Genomic DNA, 19,896 nt, shown 5'->3' on the forward strand with positions numbered 1-19,896 from the left:
CCCATTGGTGATGACAGAAGTTTCAGAGAAATATGTGCTGGATGCGGAGGCTGGAGGGGTGGTAGGTGGGGACAGAAGGAACCTTATTCCTGGTGGGGCGGCAGGAGGATGGGGTGAGAGCGGATGTGCATGAAATGAAAGAGATGTGGTTGAGGGCAGCATTGATGGTGGAGGAAGGGAAGCCCCTTTCTTTGAAGAAGGAGGATAACTTCATTCTCGAATGAAAAGCCTCATTCTGAGAGCGGATGCAGCGGAGATAGAGGAATTGAGAGAAGGGGATGGCGTTTTTACAAGTAACGGGAAGGGAAGAGGGATAGTCCAGTTAGTTGTGAGAGTCCATGGGTTTGTAATAGACATCAGTAGATAAGCTGTCTCCAGAGATAGAGACAATGAGATTGAGAAAGGGGAGGGAGGGGTTGGAAATGGACCAGGTAAATTTGAGGGCAGGGTGGAAGTTGGAGGCAAAGTTGATGAGTTCCACATGGGTACAGGAAGCAGCACTAACGCAGGCATTGATGTAGCGTAGGAAAAGTGGAAGCCGGCCACCAGTCTAGGCTTGGAACACAAACTGTTCCATGTAGCCAACAAAAAGGCAGGCATAGCTGGGACCCATGTGAGTTCCCATGACTACACCTTTTGTTTGAAGGAAGTGGGAAGAGCCAAAGTAGAAATTGTTAAGAGTGAGGACAAGTTCTGCTAGACAGAGGAGACTGGTGGTGCAGGGGAACTGGTTGGGTCTGGTGTCCAGAAAGAAACTGAGAGTTTTGAGACCTTTGTGGTGGGGGATGGAGATGTAAAGGGACTGGACACCCATCGTAAAAATAAGATGATGGGAGCCAGGGAACTTGAAATCATTGAAAAGGTCTAGTGTGTGAAGTGTCATGGATGTAGGTAGGAAGGGATTGAACTTTGGGGGGGGAGGGGGATATTATTTACTGTGGTGCTTTAGCCATAGTAGGAGCCTCAGCTAAACTCTCCCAACTCCTGTGGGAGATCACCAACTTGTTTTGGTCTTTGATGCAGCAGCTCTGCTAGATATACCACTGTGTCACCAATGTCATGGACAAACTGGCTACTGTATTTCTTAAATTAAAATTGTTAAATTAAAATTATTACCATGACTTGACTTCAAGAAGTGATTTAGACCCAAGGAGTCATACAGCACAAAAACAAGCCCTTCGGCCCACCATACCTGTGCTATCAACTGTTTATCTCTATTAATCTTATTTTCCAGCACTTGGTATAGCCTTGGCATTTCAAGTGCTTGTTAGACACAAGTCTTAGATCAGCACAGGAACAGCCCATAATGTTGTGCTGAACCAATTAAATTAGGAATCAGATGGCCAACTAAACTAATTTTTTCTCTGCCCACAGAATGTCCATATCCTTCCATTTTCCTCACATCCATGCACCTATCTAAACACCTCTTAAAAGTCCCTAATGTTTTTGCCTCTACCGCCACATCTGGGCACCACATTCCAGGCACCCAATACTCTGTGTTTAATTAAAAAAAATACTCCACTTGCCCCTGGCATATGGAGAAAGTCTAGAGTCTCGACCCTGAAATGCTGAACATCCGTTTGTCTGCAGTCCTGAAGCAGGGACCTGACCCTAAACATTGACTTTCCCCTCGACTCCACAGACACTGCTTCTTGCAGTCTCTGTCTTCACAAACTTGCAGATCCTCAGTGTGCAGTTGTGGGGCTTCACAGTAGTGTTGCACCAGCAATCGGGTTCAATTCCCACCACTATCTGAGGTACCTATATGTACTCCCTGTGATCATGTGGATTTCCCCTGGGTGCTCCAGTTTCCTCCCACATTTCAAAACTGTACAGGTTAGGGTTAGTGAGTTGTGGGCATGCTACGTTGGTGGCAGAAGCATGGTGGCATTGGTGGGTTGTCCCCAGCACAGTGTTGGTCATTGAGACAAATGAAGCATTTCACTGTATGTTTTGATGTACATGTGATAAATAAAACTAATCATTATAGGTATGTGGCAGGTGAGGTAAACTCAGATTGGAAGAATCTAAAGGGATATTGCTAGCAGTACCATGGCTCAGCCAGAGTTGCCCTTAATGTTAATGAGGAGATAAAATGGTCCCATCTCCATTTGAATAGCCGATATGAACGCACACTACTGTGGTACTGTGGCCACGTGCACACAGTGAGATGACTTGGTCCTGCCCCTGCCCTCCCTCCCCACTCCCCCACCAGTTCCATCACCAGTGTTAGAGGGTTTCTTGCTGGATTACCTATGTGGTCTGTACTGGCATTGATTTCTTTCTTTTAATCTGCCTCTGTTCCAGTCAAAGAGAAGCTGACTGCAGATCCCGACAGTGAGATCGCCACGACGAGCTTACGGGTGTCGCTTATTTGCCCCGTGCGTAATTTTGCAGTAGCTCGCTTATCCGGAGCCGTCGCTTGCTATCAAGATAGGGCTTGGCTTTTGCAGGCTCTCCTCTCTTTCGAAAGCTACCCATTGACGCTATTCAGCCTGTAGTTTGGAACATTGCTGAGAGCTGCCTCCGATAGCACAGGGATCAGTCCCAAACACTGGCAGGAGACGTAAGTGGGCTCAGGATCAATGCACTAGGAAAGGAATCAGAATCAGGGTTTACTATCACTGACATACACTCAATGGCCACTTTATTAAGTACACCTCATTGAGGCAAATATCTAATTAGCCAATCATGTGGCAGCAACTCAAAGCATAAAAGCATGCAGACGTGGTCAAAGGGGTTCAGTTGTTCAGACCCAACATCAGAACGGGCAAGAAATGTGATCAAAGTGACTTTGACTGTGGAATGATTGTTGGTGCCAGATGGGGTGGTTTGAGTATCTCAGAAACTGCTGATCTCCTGGGATTTTCATGCAAAACAGTCTGTAATGGTGCAAAAAAAATTTCTTTAAATTCGGTGAGTAGTAATTCTGTGGGACTTGATAATGAGAGAGGTCAGAGTAGAATGGCCAGACTTGTTTAAGCTGACAGGATAACTTAAATAACCATGCATTACAACAGTGGTGTGTAGAAGAGCGTCTCTGAACACACAATGCGTCGAACCTTGAAGTGGTTGGGTTACAACAGCAGAAGACCACGAACATACTCGGTGGCAAATTTAGATATGGCACTGGAGTGGTGCTTAGCCTCACAGTCATAAGTATAATGCAAGTAGAGCAGGGAGCTAAACACACAGCCGTACCCAATAAAGTGGCCCCTGAGTGTATGTTGTGAAATTTGTTGTTTAAGAGCAGCAGTACATTAAAAAATTACTATAAGTTACAATAAAAAATATTTTAAAAAGTGAGCTAGTGTTCATGGACCATTCTGAAATCGCTGCCTCTGCGCTGGGAGTAGAAGTACGACCAAGGGATCGGACTTTCCAAAGTGTGGACGTGGGGTACCACAATAAGTGTTCTTGGTCAAGTGTGTTGGTTCAACTGGTTCCACAGGTGGTATGTTGGTGGTAATTATTCAGAGACTTCTTCAAGCTGGCCTGGTTGAAATCCCCCACTACTTGTTGTAATTTATAGATTTTATTACCATGTATTGCTTTGTATTACTGCTGCAAAACAACAAATTTCCTGACAAATGTCAGTGATATTAAACCTGATTCTGAAATCTGATGGCAGAGGGGAAGAAGCCTTTCCTAAAACATTGAGTGTGTGTCTTCAACCTCCTGTACCACCTCCCTGATGGTAGTAATGAGAAGAGGGCACATCCTGGGTGGTGAGTGTCCTTTATGATAAATGCTGCCTTCCTGAAGCTCCATCTTTTGAAGATGTCCTTGATTGTGGGGAAGCTAGTGACCATAGTGGAGCTGGCTGAGTTTACAACCCTCTGCAGCCTGTGCGTTGTTCCCCCCACCCTCCCATACCAGACAGAGATTCATCCAGTTACCGGGGTTGGGGAGAAGTGGTTTTACTGAGACTTTTAAGGGAACTGGAGGAAGTGTGGTAATTAGAACGTGTCAAATTTATTGACTGTAATGTAAGCACGTGTGCACTGAAAAGCTTACTTGTGCCAGCATCGTTTGCACATAGTGTAGGAGACAAATCTGTCATAAGAAAAATATTAACAAGAAAGAACACAATTGGAACAACAGAAGTCCATTGTAGTGCAAAGTAGTCTTAGTGTTGACTCTGAGGGTAGAATCACTGATGTGTTGTGAAATTTGGTGTTTTACGGCAGCAGTACTTTGCAATACACAAAAAGCCTATATTACAATAAATGTATAGTGTATATCTGTGTGTATATAATGTATGTATATATGTGTGTATGTATATACAGTGCCTATAAAAAGTATTCACCTCCCCCCCCCCCCCCCCCCCACCTTGGAAGTTTTCATGTTTTATTGTTTTACATTACATCACATTGGATTTAATTTGGCTTTTTTGACACTGATTATCAAAAAAGACTCTTTTGTGTCAAAGTGAAAACTGATCTCTACAAAATGATGTAAATTAATTGCAAATATAAAACAAAATAATTGCATAAGTATTCACCCCCTTCAGCTTAGTATTTAGTGGATGCACCTTTGGTAGCAATTACAGACTCGAGTCTGCATGGATAGGTCTGTATCAGCTTTGCACATCTGGACACTGCAGTTTTTCCACGTTCTGCTTGTTTTACGGCGGTTGGCACTCAGCTTAATGGTGCATTACCGCCACCTTCTGCTCCGGAGTGTGGATCAGATGATAGACTTGCATTCTAAATCCCTTCACCCATTCACACACACACACATATATACCCTAATCTACACTTTATCCTTCTTTCTTTGGCCATCCTAGTACCCTAACAAAAAACCCTGTATCCTTTAAGAAAGCTAAAAGTACCCTGACCTGTGCTCTCTCGCCCGTGCCCAGTAACCCTTTTAATGTGAATTCATGCACCCCCAATTCCCTTAGATTAATTCTCATCATCTCTCTCTGTATCCCATACTTCCTGCAACTCAGAATGACATATTCTACTGACTCCTGTTTCTGACATTCCTCACACAAACCTGTCTGGTGTTTCCCTGTCATTTTCAGTGTTTTGTTTAGTGCACAGTGCCCCAGCCTTAACCTAGTCCACACAGTTTCCTCTCTTCTGTATCCACTGCCTACCCTAGTACCTGTAACACTTCTGTATTTGATACAAATGCCTCCCTTTCCCCTCTCTGTTCCATCTTTCTTGCCACATTTGGATGTCCCCCCCCCCCCCAGATTACAACCTCTGCTTTACTGATACTAATGTGCATTTCTGTATTTTCTTTCTTTAATGCCCTCTTTACAAAACTGCTCAATCTCTGTCAGATTGCTTGGGAATCATGAGTGAACAGCCCTTTTCAAGTCCAGCCACAAATTCTCAATTGGATTGAGGTCTGTACTCTGACTTGGCCACAGCAGAACATTAACTTTGTTGTTTTTAAGCCATTCCTGTGTAGTTTTGACTTTATGCTTGGGGTCATTGTCTTATTGGAAAACAAATCTTCTCCTAAGTCGCAGTTCTCTTGCGGACTGCATCAGGTTTTCCTCCAGGATTTCTCTGTATTTTGCTGCATTCATTTTACCCTGTGCCTCTGCATGCCTTCCAGGACCTGCTGCAGTGAAATATCCCCACAGTATGATGCAGCCATCACCATGCTTCACGGTAGGGAAGGTGTGTTTTTGATGATTTGCGGTGTTTGGCTTGTGTCGAACATAGCAATTAGTCTGATGGCCAGAAAGCTCAATTTTGGTTTCATCAGACTATAGAACCTTCTTCCAGCTGGCTTCAGAGTCTCCCACATATCTTTTGGCAAACTCGAGCCGAGATTTCATCTGTTTTTTTCCCCCACAGTGGCCATCTCTTTGCCTCTGCCCTTTAAACCTGCGACTGGTGAAGCACCCGGGCAACACATGTTGTATGCGCAGTCTCTCCCATCTCAGCCACTGAAGCTTGTAACACCCCCAGGTTGTCATTGGTCTCTTGGTGGCCTCCCTCACTAGTCCCCTTCTTGCATGGTCACTCAATTTTAAAGGATGGCCTGCAGATTTACAGTTGTGCCATATTCTTTCCATTTCTTGATGATTGACCTAACTGTACTCTAAGGGATATTCATTGACTTAGAAATTTCCTTGTATCCATCTCCTGACTTGTGCTTTTCAATAACCTTTTCACGGAGTTGCTTGGAGTGTTCTTTTGTCTTCATGTTGTAGTTTTGCCAGGATACTGACTCACCAGCAGTTGGACCTTCCAGATCCAAGTGTATTTTTACTACAGTCAATTGGAACACCTTGACTGCACACAGGTCTCCAATACAAGTCTCGATTTAACTAATTATGTGACTTCTAAAACCAATTGGCTGCACCAATGAAGGTTTTGTGTGTCATATTAAAAGGGGGGGGGGGTTGAATACTTTTATAGGCACTCTGTGTGTGTGTGTGTGTGTGTGTGTGTGTGTGTGTATATATATTTATATATTTCAGTGCAAATAGCAAAAATAGGGAGGTAGTGGTTAGGGTTGTGCAGGTTGCCTAAAGAACTAAACAGTTAAAAGGAGGTAGCTGTTCTCGAGCCTGCTGGTGTTGAACTTCTGCGTGACGAGAGCTGCGGGAAGATGATATGGCCCAGATGGCAGGGATTTTTAATGATGGATGTTGCGTTCTTGACACACTGTCTCATCAAGATGGTTTCACCTTTAAACCAATGGGACTAAACTGACTGCAATATGGCTATGTTGAGGTTCAACACACAAGATGGAGCAAGGGCAGGCATTCATCTCCTTGATCTCGCTTGACCGGTCATTATATCTGAGGCTGATCACTTCTGACCAAAATTGTAGTGTCTGGACAAATAGAACAGAGAGCAATACTGCTCTTTTGGCCCAGATGTTATGCCGACCTTTTAACCTGCTCTTAAGATCAACCTAACCCTTCTCTGCCACGTGGCCCTCCATTTTTCTATCATCCATGTGCCTGTCTAAGAGTCTCTTAAATCTCCCTAATGTATTTGCCTCTACCACCGCCACCACAGCAGTGTGTTCCTTGCACCCACCACTCTCTGTGCAAATAAATAGATTTTTAAAAAAAAACTTACCTCTGATCTCCCCTCTACCTTCCTCCAATTGTCTTAAATTTATGCCCCCTTTATATTTGCCATTTCTGTCCTGGGGAGAAAGTTATTGCTGTCCACTTGATCTATGCCTCATCATCTTGTACCTATCAAGGCACCTCTTCTCCTCTTTCACTCAGCCTATCTTTGTAAGACACACTCCCTAATCCAGGCACCATCCTGGTAAATTTCCTGTGCACCCTCTAAAGCTTCTATATACTTCCTATAATGAGGCAACCAGAACTGAACAGTATGTTCCAAATGTGGTCTAACCAAGGTTTTATAGAGTTGCAACATTACCTTGCAGCTTGTGAGCTCAATCCCCTGACTAACGAAGGCCAACACACTGTAGGCCTTCTTAACCACCCTTCAGTACCTTCTTAATCACTGACTATTAACCAAATAGTGATACATCTATGCTCAATTAACAATTATCTGAAAAAATATTTGAACTGTCTCCTTCTGTAACTTGTATTTTTGGTAGCTATTGAGTTAATGTTCTGACAGTTGTTTCTGACCATGACTGGTGAGTTGACTGGTACAAGGGCTAATACTGAAGCTAAATAATAATAATAATAAGCTAATAATAAAGCTAAATGTAAACAAAGACAAACAACCAATATGCAAAAGAAGACAAATTGTGCAAATAAAAAATAATACTGAGAACGTGAGGGTTAAAGAGACCTTGACATTGAGATTAGGTTGTGGAATCAGTTCAGAGTTGTGGTGTGTGATGTTATCCAAGTACTAACTGTCTTAAGACTCTTACCCTATGATAGCAAGAGTAGGTGTGCTCAGTCCACAGGGTGTCTCTGGTATTCCAGAGGGATGCTGGTTGGTAGATTAATGGTTTACTGTAAGCTTCCCTTGGTGGACAGTAAGGATATCAAGGAGTTGATGTCATGATCCAGGGATGGGATGTCCCACTGCTCACGCTGGCCCATGTATTTTACTGCTGGAGATCCTTTTTAAAATCATGCACATCTTGTAAGGTGGGTGAGAATTAGTTGATAATTAGTCAATTAAATTGGAGGCAATTTACAGACAGTTCTTCACACAAAAGGGTTGTGTACGCAGCTCCTTTGCCATTGAACTTGGTTTCCCTTCAGTTTGCCCATTCTGAAATCCCGCTCCTAGTGCTGAGTGTGGGGCTGCGGAGGGCTAACTATGTACCATGTATAGACTGAGTTGGGGGTGTAGAGCCCCTCTGCATGCCGCTACTGCTTGCTTTATCCCCCCCTTGCTCAGTGCTGGTTGGGTGAACGCATATCTACCTATGTTCTGTAAACGCTCAAAGGATTCAGACTAACGGTCTTATCTGTTCATGCAGCTGGGAAAGACGAGGCTTCACGTGCCATGCCGAGCACTGACCTGCACGCACCTGCAGTGCTTCGACGCTGCGCTCTACCTGCAGATGAATGAGAAGAAGGCCACCTGGGTTTGCCCTGTCTGTGACAAGAAAGCACCTTATGAAAGCCTGATTATTGATGGGTATGCGAAAAGTCAGTCAAGTTTATTGTCATGAGCACGTATCCACATATGCATAGGTGTAATGAAAACCTTACTTGCAGCAGCATCACAGAAGCAACATTCACAAATAAAGCATAAATTAAGCATACATTATACCCAATTTTACACAACAAAAACAAGGTCTATTTTAGTACAAAGTGGTCATAGTATTGCTAAACCATACTGAATTTGGTTGGGTGGTTTGCTTCAGGAACTGAATGTTTGAAAGGAAGTAGCTGTTCCTGAATCAGGTGGTGTGGTTTCGATACCTCTTAGAAGCAAGAAGATCACGTAGCCTGGATGGTGGGGATCTTTAACAATAGATGTCCTCTTCTGGAGGAGGCTATTATCTACTACTGTAGATAATACTGATGGTGGAGAGGGAAGTGCCCATGATGTTATTGGGGTGAGTCCACTACTCAGCAGCTTTTTACATTCCTGCGCATCTGAATTGCCCTACCAGACCATGACACAACCTTTGTCTGCCTGTCTGTTACTGGGAGAGAGTGATCCTTCGAATATAAGAACATCCCTTTAGAACAGGGATGAGGAGGAATTCCTTTAGATTGAAGGTGGTATGTCTGGAATTCATTGCCACTGGTGGCTGTAATTGGGTATAATTAAAGCAGGGGTTGATAGGTTCTTGATTAGTAAGGGCATCAAGGATTATGGGGAGAAGGCAGGAGAGTGGGATTGAGATGGAATGCCGGAGCAGATTCAATGGACCGAATAGCCTAATTTATGTCTAATGGTCTTGCTGTTACAAGGAGTCTGTGCTTGTTATGTGTGATGAGTTTAGCAAACTACGCTCCCTGCTTCCTGCAACCCCCTACCCCCCAACCTTTCTTCCCAACTTTCCCACCATTTTAGCGTCCTCTCTCTGTCTCTCTAGACTCTTCATGGAGATTCTCAACCTGTGCACGCATTGCGATGAGATCCTGTTCAAGGAGAACGGCTCCTGGAGCCCAATGCAGCCAAAGAAAGTAAAGCAGGAGCCCTTGTGGACGTCATACAGCAGCCCTGAGGGTAAGGAGAGTGACAGTTCCACAATGTAAATTACTGCCTCATTCAGGTGTATTATCACTGAATAATAATGAAATGTGTTTTACGGCAACACATTTGTATTAAGTAATACATAAAATTAATCATAAATTACAAGAAGAAAGATAAATATATAATACAAAATGAGAGCAAATATTAAGGGAGTGTTCATGGGTTCATTCAAAAATCTGATAGTGCAGGGGAAGAGACTGTTTCTAAAATGTCTTCTAGCTCCTCCTCGATGGTAATAATGAGAAGATTGAATGTCCCAGATGGCGAGGGTTCATCAATAATGGATGCCACCTCCTTGAGGCACTGCCATTTGAAGATTCCCTCGATGGTGGGGAGGGAGTGAGGTTGGTGCCTGTGATGGGGCTGGCTAAGTTTGCAACCCTCCACAGCCTTTTCTGATCTTGTGCCTTGGCACTTCTATGCCAGATGATGATGCAACCAGTTAGAAAGCTGTCCACAGTATATCTACAGAAATTTGCTAGAGTCTTTGCTGACTCAAAATCTCCACAAAGTCCCCAATGAAATATAGCCAGTGTCATGCCTTCTTTGTAATTGCGTCGGTATGTTGAGCACAGGATAGATCCTCAGAAACTTGAAATTGTTTGTCCTTTCCATTGCTGACCTCCCGATGAGGACTGGTGTGTGTTTTCAAAACTTCTCCTTCCAGCTCCTCCTTCATGGTAGTATTAAGAAGGCAGCAGTTGTGGATTATATGGGAAAGCAAGTCCCTCTGATAATGACACAGTTCAAGTTGATAGGGTGGTTAAGAGGGTCTGTGGTGTGTTTGCCTTCGTTAGTCAGGGGATTGAGTTCAGGAGTCACAAGGTAAAGTTGCAGCTCTATAAAACCCTGGTTAGACCACGCTTGGAGTATTGTGTTCAGCTCTGGTCGTCTCATTACAGAAAGGACATGGAAGTTTCAGAGAGGGAGCACAGGAGATTTACCAGGATGCTACATGCATTGGAGAGCATGTCTTATGAGAAGAATGAGCTAGGCCTTTTCTTTTCAGAGCTGTTGGATGCTGCTATTTTTGTGATCCAGAGGCATAGAAGTCAAGAATGAGGCATAAAACATGTTGCTTTTGGCTTTTTTATGAAATGTTACAAGAGCAGAGAACAAATAAAAGAAAGAAGAGCGAGAACGAAAAAGCCATAATTCTCTGGTACAAAAGCAAGCTCCGACTGAAATGATAACACTCCAATGGTTGACCGTAGGTGTTGCATCCCAGCTGTGTACTTGATATGCAAGCCAGGCCAATACAAAATGGAGAGCCAGTTGTTGCCCATGTAGCAGGCTCCCCCTCTCCATGCAGCTGATGAATCCACAGAAACGGCAAAGACCGATTATAGGTATCGTTTGTTACCGGTGACGTTGCAGGGGTTGCCAGTCAGCATTGATTTCAATGTAGGACTGACTTATGGATTCCAGATCCAGACTGTTCCCTGGGGTTTACTCCTGAAATCTTCCCCATGAATAGGTATAACTACAAGGCAAGCAGCAGTTTGAGATCAGAGTTTTCCTTCTAGATGAACTGCCAAATACGGCTGACAAACCCCATCTGCCTGAAATGACTGGCTTTAAGGTGCCAATAACCCATCTTTGCCCCTTCTCCTGTCATAGAAATGGTTCTGCTAGGCTTAGTAGCTAAGCCACACGTGAAGGCCAGGATCTGGACTTGGTTGTCAGAGGCTATTTGAGATGCACGCCATTGGGAGTATTTAACAGGTAGTGGGAGCTTGTCCACACTATCTGCTGATGCACCATCAATAACTCTCAGAGACGGGAGGCAAAAGATAAGCTTTTATTAGCTGCAAACGTGACCACAACATCTTGGAGACTGAGGGAGGAACAGTGCCTCCAATCGCCTTTATACAGGGGTCTGTGGGAGGAGCAACAGGAGCAGTCAGCAGAGGGGCGTGTCCAAACAGGTATACACATAGTTTACCACATCCGCCTCTCATGGATATGACCTTAAGCAACTGATTAACCAATAATCTAGCCATATTCAAGTGACATGACACCTGCTTCAGAAAAACTGGGAAGCTTCTAGAAAAATACAGAAATAGCTTTGCTACAATTACTTGAAAAGGTAATTTTATAAAAATTCAAGTGAGCAGAGGAAAGTTAAACACAAGAAAAATAATACTACTTTCTAATTCAACAGAGAGAAGGATGAGAGGCGAATTGATAAAGGTGCACGAGATGATAAAAGCCATAGATATTGGAGAGTCAGAGATTTTTCTCTCCCCAGGGTGGAAATGGCTAATATGAGGGGCATAACAAGTATAGGGGGCAATGTTAGTGGTAGGTTTTCACACAGAGTGGTGGGTGCATGGAGTGTGCTGTCGGGGCTGGTGGTACAGGCAGAAACACTGGGGGACATTTCAGAGACTGTTGGAGAGGCATGTGGATGTGTGGAAGGAACAGTTAGATTGATCTTAGAGTAGGTTAAAAAGCAATGTGGGCTATAGGGCCTGTACTGTGGTGTACTGTTCTATATTCTGTTACTTGTCATAGACAGGGGTAAGGAATTCCTGGTGATAACAAAAGATACAATACCACTGGCAATGGCTTAAGGCTGAAAATTAAGTCACCGTGGTCCACGTGACGCTGTATTGCTAAATAAATAGACACAGTAGTGAACCCTCCATGCTGAACCATGCTAGCATACTGTGGGAGGAAACCGGAGCACCCAGAGAAAACCATACTAACACACTGGACATTGGCTCCAAGTGTACCCACATTAACATTCATATATATACTATTACAAGTATATTAGAACATGTATAGTGAAAGATGTCATTTGCGTTTCAGCCAACACAACTCAAGGATGTGCTGGGGGCAGCTTTAATTGTTGCCCAACATTCTGATGCTAACATAGCATGCCCACAGTGTTCAGCAGAATGCACAAGCAACAACAAAACAAGCCCCTTTCCTACCTACACTCACATGCAAACAGGCTTCCAGTACCTTCCGATATTCCTTGCTTCAGGTGTTCCCAATCCCAACCTCTGTTCCAACCATGAGCTAACTATAGGTCCTCTCCAGGTTATAAGCAGATTCATGTACAGCAAGTGTCTAGGAGATGGGAAAGGTGGATTTGCCAAATGCTGCAGGATTCTTCCTCTGGGTGGGAACTCTGTTTGTGGCCATGCTCCGGAATCACCCGAGCCACGAGCAGTTCATAGGAGTGGAACCTTGAAATGTTGGTACTTGTTAGCTTAAGATATCAAACGCAACCCAATCATATCAAACAGTATTCGTTGGATGCCAACACTTCCGGTATTACACACCTGACCTTGCTAGTGTGTGGATCTGTGGATAGTAAGTAACCAGCTAACAAGGAAGGTGTGTTCTGTTGCAGCAAACACCGTGTTGAAGGATCCTTTCTCCCAGGGAAAATACTGCTCTCAGCGCAGTTCCAATGCTGAGGTGATCGACCTAACATTAGACAGCTCATCCGATGAAGAAGAGCCTCCAGTGAAAAGACACTGCCGTGTAATGACCCCCACGCACCTAGCTTCCATCAACAAGCAGTGAGTTTATGTTCAGACTCTCTCGGCTTCTTTTATTCAAATTATCGCAACAATACACTATTATATAATGTACAGGACTTCATAAAAGACACTATGTGCAGTTTCAAATTAACATGCAGTTAACACTGTCCACACACAACTCAAGCCCCTGAGGGACCCACCATTCCTGGCAGTTCCACCCGATTGTTAATATCGTGTGCTCCTTCTCCAGGGATATTGGGCATGGATGTAACCCCAGAGAGGGGCAGGCAGTTAATTCAGGGAGACATCAACTGCCCACTGCCTGCTTTATGGTGCCTTTATTAGTGTAACAAATATAGTTCTCAGAGACATGAGACTGTAGGGGATGGAATCTTTGAATCGTTCTTAGGGGAATAGGTTTTTATGTACAGGATTACAGTTGCCTCAACTTCAGCTCAATGTTTCCATTGCTGAAATTTCTGTAATTCTTTGAATCTGAGTTCTGGAGTTGCTGGAAATCGAGGGTAACACACACAAAATACTAGACGATCACAGCAGGTTAGGCAGCATCTGTGGAGAGGAGTAAAGAATTGACATTCGGGTCCTGATGAAAGGTCTCTCCCGAAACGTCAACTCTTTATTCTCTCCAGAGACAGACAGACATACTTTATTGATCCCGAGGGAAATTGGGTTTCATTACAGCCGCACCAACCAAGAATAGTGAAGAAATATAGCAATATAAAACTATAAATAATTAAATAATAATAAGTTAATCATGCCAAGTGGAAATAAGTCCAGGACCAGCCTATTGGCTCAGGGTGTCTGACACTCCGAGGGAGGAGTTGGAAAGTTTGATGGCCGCAGGCAGGAATGACTTCCTATGCCGCTCAGTGTTACATCTCGGTGGAATGAGTCTCTGGCTTAATGTACTCCTGTGCCTAACCAGTACATTATGGAGTGGATGGGAGTCATTATCCAAGATGGCATGCAACTTGGACAGCATCCTCTTTTCAGACACCACCGTTAAAGAGTCCAGTTCCACCTCCACAACATCACTGGCCTTACGAATGAGTTTGTTGATTCTGTTGGTGTCTGCTACCCTCAGCCTGCTGCCCCAGCACACAACAACAAACATGATAGCACTGGCCACCACAGACTCATAGAACATCCTCAGCATCTTCCGGCAAATGTTAAAGGACCTCAGTCTCCTCAGCAAATAGAGATGGCTCTGACCCTTCTTGTAGACAGCCTCAGTGTTCTTTGACCAGTCCAGTTTATTGTCCATTCGTATCCCCAGGTATTTGTAATCCTCCATACTGCTGGACCTGTGAATTCCTCTAGCATTTTGTGTGTGTCATTCTTAGAAGTGGGTAACAGATGTGCAGTCACATGTGCATACTCTTTGTGGATTTGCACACTGTCACGTTTGTTGATGCACGTATGATGTGTACACTTAGCGACGTGCACGTTCTCTCTTACACATGCACTCAGAGATGAGTGGGAACACAGTGTGACCAGAGGTAACCTGCTCTGTCAGTCCTCAATGCAGCCATTTAGACCATAGGACATTGGGATGCCATGGTAGCATGACAGTATTATAGCTTGGGGCGTCAGTGTTAAGTTCCGGCGTCGTCTTTTAGGAATTAGTACGTTTTGCCCGTGACTGCGTGGGTTTTCTTCAACAATCCAAAGATGTAAGGGCTGGTTGGCTAATTGGTCATTATAAATTGTCCTGTGATTAGGCTAGTGTTAAATGATAGGTGGGTGGCTGGGCGGCATAGCTTGTTGGGCCGGTAGGGCCTGTTCCACACTGTATCTCTAAATAAGTAGAAAAGGACATGGGAGCAGAATTAGGCCATTTGGCCTTTCGAAGGCCTTAACCCCTTCAAAGTTCAAACTAAATTTATTATCAGAGTACATTTATATACAGCCCTCGGAATCATTTTCTTGCAGGCATACACAGCAGAACAAAGAAATACAACTGAATCAATGAAAAACTACAAAGAAATAATGCACAGAAGAAGACAAACTGTGCAAATACACAAAATAAATAATACTGAGAGCATGAGTTGTAGAGTCTGTAGGTTGTGGAGTCGGTCAGTGCTGTGAGTGAAGTTATCCACACTGGTTCAGGAGTCTGTTCCTGAACCTTGGGGGAAAAGGCCCTGGGTCTGTTCTGCACAGGACACCAGTCATAGCCTCTTGACATTAGCTGACTGCATGGTTGTAGGTGGGAGGATGAATGTGTGGTTTACTTTCAACGTAAATACCCGCAGGTTCCTGAACGTACACCAGGTGCATCCAGTGCTTCAGGCTCCTGTCTCAACTACCATGTCTACAGACTACCTGACCTCACTCTCCATCCCCGAATATCACCTCTCCTACCAGATGCCACCGTTGCCTCCAGACTTTCAAGGTAATATTTATTTGTCATAACTCTGCCTTTCCACCTTTGAGTTATCACCTCCCCCACCACTGAGATCAATTACCCTTCCCCTGGCCTGCTCTTCTCTTGCCCTCACCCATTGGGGCTTCTTGCCTTCAATGTCCTGGAATATGTTTCTCTGGGTTGGGGTGGCGGGGAAATGCTCTTTTATCAGGAGCCATACAAATCAGAGGTGGGCTTTTCAATCACCCTACGTGGGCCAATTATCCAGTGACCTGTGTTCAGTTCCTGCTGCTGTTTGTAAAGAGCTTGTAAGTTCTTCCTGTGACTGTTTGGATTTCCTCTTGGTACTCCAGTGCACTCCCAGATTCCAAAGACATTACATGTAAGTCAATAGATCCTCTGACTACGGAAAAGGATCTTGGTGATTGTAGGGATGACTTACAGCGGATTGAAAAGCTTGAGCATATAGACATTAAGAAAGAGGATGTGCTGAAGCTTTTGGAAAGCATCAAGTTGGATAAGTCTCCGGGACCACATGAGATATACCCCAGGTTACTGTGGGAGGTGAGGGAGGAGATTGCTGAGCCTCTGGCAATGATCTTTGCATCATCAATGGGGATGGGAGAGGTTCCAGAGGATTGGAGGGTTGCAGATGTTGTTCCATTATTCAAGAAAGGGAGTAGAGATAGCCCAGGAAATTATAGACCAGTGAGTCTTACTACAGTGGTTGGGAAGTTGATAGAAAAGATCCTGAGAGGCAGGATTTATGAACATTTGGAGAGGCATAATATGATCAGGAATAAGGCAGGTCGTGCCTTACGAACCTAATTGAATTTTTTGAGGATGTGACTAAACACATTGATGAAGGTAGAGCAGTAGATGTAGTGTATATGGATTTCAGCAAGGCATTTGATAAGGTACACCATGCAAGGCTTATTGAGAAAGTAAGGAGGCATAGGGTCCAGAACTGGCTTGCACACAGAAGGCAAAGAGTGGTTCAAGAGGGGTCACATTGTGCATGGAGGTCGGTGACCAGTGGTGTGCCTCAGGGATCTGTTCTGGGATCCCTACTCTTCGTGATTTTTATAAATTACCTGGATGAGGAAGTGAAGGGATGGGTTAGTAAATATTGCTGGTGAGACAAAGGTTGGTGTAGTGGATAGTATGGAGGGCTTTCAGAGGTTACAGCAGGACATCAATAGGATGCAAAACTGGGCTGAGAAGTGGCAGATGGAGTTCAACCCAGATAAGTGTGAAGTGATTCATTTTGGTAGGTCAAATATGGCAGAATATAGTATTAATAGTAGGACTCTTGGCAGTGTGGAGGTTCAGAGGGATCTTGGGGTCCGAGTCTATAGGACACTCAAAGCTGCTGCGCAGGTTGACTCTGTGTTTAAGAAAGAATATGGTGAATTGGGCTTCATCAGCCGTAGGATTGAGTGCAAGAGCCTAGAGATAATGTTACATCTATATAGGATCCTGGTCAGACCCCGCTTGGAGTACTGTGCTCAGTTCTGGTCGCCTCACTACAGGAAGGATGTGGAAACCATAGAAAGGGTGCAGAGGAGATTTACGAGGATGTTGCCTGGATTGGGGAGCATGCCTTATGAGAATAGGTTGAGTGAACTCGGTCTTTTCTCCTTGGAGCGGCATAGGATGAGAGGTGACCTGATAGAGGTGTATAAGATGATGAGAGGCATTGATCGTGTGAATAGTCAGAGGCTTTTTCCCAGGGCTAACGTGGGAGGGCACAGTTTTAGGGTGCTTGGAAGTAGATACAAAGGAGATGTCAGGAGTAAGTTTTTTTATGCAGAAAGTGGTGAGTGCGTGGAATGGGCTGCCAGCAAAGGTGGTGGAGGACTTTTAAGAGTCTCCTAGATAGGTACATGGTGCTTAGAAAAATAGAGGGCTATGGGTAACCCTAGGTAATTTCTAAGTAAGTACATGTTTGACACAGTATTGTGGGCTGAAGGGCCTGTATTGTGCTGTAGGTTTTCTATGTTAGTAAATTACTGGCATGCTCTGTTGCATGGCGAGACTTGCGGTTTGCCTCCAGCAGATCCTCAAACTGTGTTGGTGTTGAAATGATGCATTTCTTTGTATGTTTTGATGTACATGTGACAAACAAAACTAATTTTTATAAACTTTCTGTTTAAATCTAAATCCATATCTTGTTAGGTATTGGTTCTTGGGGTGAGAATTGATAGGAATATGGGCACAGTAGTGTCACAGTTAGTGGGGCACTTTACAACGCCAGTGACCTAGGTCCAATTCCTGCTGCTGTCTGTCAGGAGTTTGTACATTCTCCCCATGACTGCATGGATTTTCTCCGGGTGCTCCAGTTTCCTTTTACAGTCCAAAGACGTACAGGTAAGTATGTTAATTGGTCATTTGGTTGTATTTGGGCAGCGTGGTCTTACTGGGCCAGAAGGGCCTGTTACTGTGTTGTATTTCTAAATAAGTACTCAAACAAGAGCTGAGACATTTCATATCCAGTACGTACCTGGAACAGGCTGCAGAAATGGCAGACGATCCAGGAGTCAGTGAACACACAAGCCCGTTGTGGGGCAACATTCTGTTCAACACTGTCTGCCCCAGGTCCCACGTTGAGAGACCTTCACCTAGCGTTACCCTTGCTACGGAATGGCAGTACAGACTGAGGAGGTGGAGGGTGTGCAGGAGCGGCTCCTAAAGAAACTGCCTCTTAAGGAGTGGCAAGATGGCTTGAAGTGCATGATCAGTTCCCAAAGGGGTTTCAGGGTCTCATTCTGCTGAGCGGGTATTAGCCTGGGTGATACTGCCCCTCACACCCCCCCCCCCCCCCCCCCACTTTACTCATGAGTTCTCCGGACACCCAATTCAGAAGGCCATAGGTTTCGTCCATGAGCCTCAACATGAGCAATTCACTCCTAAACTGTCTGGTCTATCCCTCTGTCCTTCTGCCCTGGTAACCAGAGTAACTCCTCCCATTGTAGGGTAGTTCTCAGACTGACCAGTGCCACTGTGTTCCAGAGTCCAATAAGGTCTTGGTTAAAAAAGATTGATTTAAAGATTTAAGATTTAAATCTTTAAAGATTAGCTTAATTTGTCACATGTACATCGCGTTACGTACCCCGTAACTGGGTCACTTACCAGCAAAGATAGAGAGGTCCGTTGAAGTCTGATGGTACTATTTTTAACAGTATTTATTGATAAAAATACACAAAAATAACATCGATGCAAACATACAGATAACATACGTCGTCAATACTAAATCTAAAAGCGCAGGTATAATAATAATCAATAAGAAATAGCTCTATCGTTGTCTAGGGGATAATGTATTGTCCGATGGAAATATAAAAGTCACTCAAGTTCATTCAAGCTGCAGGCTGCAGCCTTTGGTTGGAGTCAAGAGAGAGAGTTTAAACTTGCCCATTCCTTTTATGATGTCAATCCTTCGAGAGTCGTTGGGGCTGATTTCTCCTTTGTGTTAGCTAAAGCCGTTCTTCCATGGCAAGGCCCACCAATTCCGAGGCAAATGGAAAAGGACGCAGGTGGACTTTCCACCGGCTTTCGCTATTTTGCTGTTACAGGATTTCTAGCGTTTCTTCTGGTGTGTCTGAAGGGGCCGTTCCCCAGACCCTCTTTTATCCCCACTCACGGGGTCTCAGATGTCAATCAGGGTGGAATGATGCCATCCCCCAACCAGCCTACGTCGCCTGAGGGCTTCCATGAAGCACAGTACTCAATACACAATTCCGTCTCCAAGAGACAATGGCCGCTTCCCGGTGCTTTGTATCGCTGAGGGCCAGGACATTTCAAACGTCTCTCTCTACTTTCCTGGGTCTCCTGACCTGACTTAATAGCGATCTTGCGATTCTCAAAAAGGAGGGGGCACAGGCGTAACAATTGAAACATACAGTAAAATGCATTATTTGCCTCAAATACCAACACAGTGGAAGCCTGAATGCCTCTGGTGTCAACATAGCATGCCCACAATTTACTCTAATTAGTATGTCTCTGCGATGTGGGAGGAAACTGAAACACCCGGAGGAAACAATGTGGTCATGGGAAGAACATACAGACAGCTATAGGAATTGAACCCATATCTTACAACTGGCACAGTAAAGCACAATACAATTCTCTCCAAGCAGGGTGGCTGAGCCACTGGGAATTACATCCAGACGTCTGTGGCCTCCCAGGCTCCTGTGAGCTCCACTCCTGATTCCAGATGAATTTACCCCAGGTTTTATCACTCTGCCACTGGCTCTACCCCTTTGGGGTTTCTGCCTGCAAGTTGTGTGTCATCTTTGTGTTTCCAACTTGCCTGCTCACCTACACCTGTGGCAAGGGGTGATGCCATAGAGTGCAAACTGATCCTTTGTATTTTTTTCCT

The 19,896-nt window shown here is 44.5% G+C and overlaps 1 protein-coding gene across 1 annotated transcript in view; it reads left to right on the forward strand.

The window, feature by feature from the left end:
* Positions 1 to 19,896, forward strand: part of LOC140735725 (E3 SUMO-protein ligase PIAS3-like) — a 45,309-nt gene that overhangs the window by 18,050 nt on the left and 7,363 nt on the right. The window contains exons 8-12 of the mRNA XM_073061146.1: positions 2,308 to 2,381; positions 8,404 to 8,564; positions 9,475 to 9,608; positions 13,000 to 13,171; positions 15,409 to 15,548. Of these exons, the coding sequence (XP_072917247.1) occupies positions 2,308 to 2,381; positions 8,404 to 8,564; positions 9,475 to 9,608; positions 13,000 to 13,171; positions 15,409 to 15,548 (681 nt within the window). The remainder of the gene's footprint in view (positions 1 to 2,307; positions 2,382 to 8,403; positions 8,565 to 9,474; positions 9,609 to 12,999; positions 13,172 to 15,408; positions 15,549 to 19,896) is intronic.

The sequence above is a fragment of the Hemitrygon akajei genome, chromosome 11 (assembly GCF_048418815.1).
Source record: "Hemitrygon akajei chromosome 11, sHemAka1.3, whole genome shotgun sequence".
Classification (NCBI taxonomy): Eukaryota; Metazoa; Chordata; class Chondrichthyes; order Myliobatiformes; family Dasyatidae; genus Hemitrygon; species Hemitrygon akajei.